This window comes from Gracilinanus agilis, unplaced genomic scaffold, assembly GCF_016433145.1.
Source record: "Gracilinanus agilis isolate LMUSP501 unplaced genomic scaffold, AgileGrace unplaced_scaffold44628, whole genome shotgun sequence".
In the NCBI taxonomy this organism is placed as follows: domain Eukaryota; kingdom Metazoa; phylum Chordata; class Mammalia; order Didelphimorphia; family Didelphidae; genus Gracilinanus; species Gracilinanus agilis.
This window is the reverse complement of record NW_025378720.1, coordinates 1-2,180: the sequence shown is the minus strand read 5'-3', so window position 1 is coordinate 2,180 and position 2,180 is coordinate 1. Positions and strand designations below refer to the sequence as shown.

The 2,180-nt window shown below is 36.8% G+C and overlaps 1 protein-coding gene across 1 annotated transcript; it reads left to right on the top strand.

The window, feature by feature from the left end:
• Positions 1–777: 777 nt before the first annotated feature.
• On the top strand, positions 778–1,590 carry LOC123255356 (RIMS-binding protein 2-like; the record flags this gene model as incomplete). The annotated part of the gene is made up of 1 exon (XM_044684171.1): positions 778–1,590. A coding segment is annotated over one exon (813 nt), but the record flags the coding sequence as incomplete, so codon positions are not given.
• Between the last annotated feature and the right edge of the window lie 590 nt (positions 1,591–2,180).

Here is a 2,180-nt window from a genome sequence, read left to right as displayed (position 1 = left end):
GATGTATAGAGATATATATTTATAGCTATAGAGAGATTTGTATATTTATAATTCTTATTTTTACTTAATATTAATATTTATTTTTATAGCTATATAGATATATATATATTTATAGATGACAAACTGAAAATAATTGACAGAGGAAAGACACTAGCATTAACAAGGATCAGAAAAGATTTTTTGTAGAAGGTGTTATTTCATCTGGGGCTTGAAGGAAGCCAAGAGGCAGAGGTAAGGAGGAAAGAATTCCAGGAATGAGAATAGACAGTGAAAATGCCCAGAATCAGGGGGGAAGGGTGGAAGGGTTGGGTTGGATCTTATAGGAGAGAAAACCTTAATGAGTAACAATTCTTTCTCCTTTTTTTAACCTTTACCTTAGAAGCTATGCAATGTATTGATTCCAAAGTAGAAAAGTGGTAAGGGCTAAGCAATTGGGGTGAAGTGCCTTTCCCGGAGCCACACAGCTAAGGAGTATCTGAGGTCAAATTTAAACCCCAAATCTCTGTCTCAGGACCTGGCTCTCTATCCATTGGGCCACCCAGCTGCCCCTTAAAGTATCGATTCTAAGACAGAAGGGAAGGGTTTAAAAATAAAAGAAATAATCACTCTCTGGTTCTCAACTTTCCGAATGTGTTTCTGGCTGATTTATCAAAATAATGTCAAAATCAACTTAATCCAATGTAATCAATTTAATAAATCAATGATCAAAATCAAGATAAGGCAAAACTGGAATTGTATTCTTCCTTTGGTAACGTGGTCCTTGTCCTCCCTCAACAGGAGAACTACTAGATGGGCAGAGAGGACTGGTCCCTTCCAACTTTGTGGATTTTGTCCAAGATAATGAATCCCGTTTGTCTAACACCCTGGGGAGTGAGCAGGATCAGAATTTTATCAACCATTCTGGTGTGGGCTTGGAAGGAGAGAGCATCCTAGATCTGAATTCACCCACCCAGGGAGACTCCAGCATCCTCAACAACGGGGCCGGGACGCTGGATGTGAACATCGATGAGATCGGAGAAGACATTGTGCCTTACCCTAGACGAATCACCCTTATCAAACAACTAGCCAAAAGTGTTATTGTGGGCTGGGACCCCCCGGCTGTGCCACCAGGATGGGGGACAGTGATCAGCTACAATGTCCTTGTTGACAACGAGACCCGCATGAATCTCGCCCTGGGGAGCAGAACTAAAGCCCTCATAGAAAAGCTGAACATCGCAGCCTGCACGTACCGGATCTCCGTGCAGAGCATCACGAACCGGGGGAACTCGGATGAACTCCAGTGCACCCTGCTGGTGGGCAAGGATGTCATCGTGGCCCCTTCCCACTTACGGGTGGACCACATCACCCAAATATCGGCCGAGCTCTCCTGGCTCCCGACCAACAGCAATTACAGCCACGTCATCTTTCTCAACGAGGAGGAGTTTGACATCGTCAAGGCGGCGAGGTATAAGTATCAGTTTTTTAACCTGAAGCCCAACATGGCTTACAAAGTGAAGGTTTTGGCTAAACCCCACCAGATGCCGTGGCAGCTTCCTCTGGAGCAAAGAGAAAAGAAAGAGGCCTTTGTGGAGTTTTCTACTCTGCCAGCAGGTTGGTCCCATTATCTCCCTTTCATTTAATTCAGTGACCAGGTATTAACATACTGGTAGGAGACACTGTGCTAGACATTGGGGATACACAGATCATTATTTATTTATTGTATTTTATATATGTACATACATATATAAAATACAATAAATAATACATACAATAAATAAACACAATAAATAATAACTACAATAAATATAAATTACAAAAAATAATTAAATGTATGTATAACACATATACATACATTGAATTATTTATTATAACCATATTATTATTTTATATAGTAATATAAATATTATTCTATATTATTTCTACTTTTTATGATTATTTATATGATTTATATGATTATCACAAATTAATTATTTATATGATTATCATAAATTAATTATTTCTATTATATCATTATGATTATATTATTTATAGGATTATCATACATTAATTATTTCTGTTGTATTATTATAACCATTTATAGGATTATCATACATTAATTATTTCTATTGTATTATTATAATTATATTATTTGTAGGATTATCATACATTAATTATTTCTATTGTATTCTTATAATTATATTATTTATATGATTATCATAAAT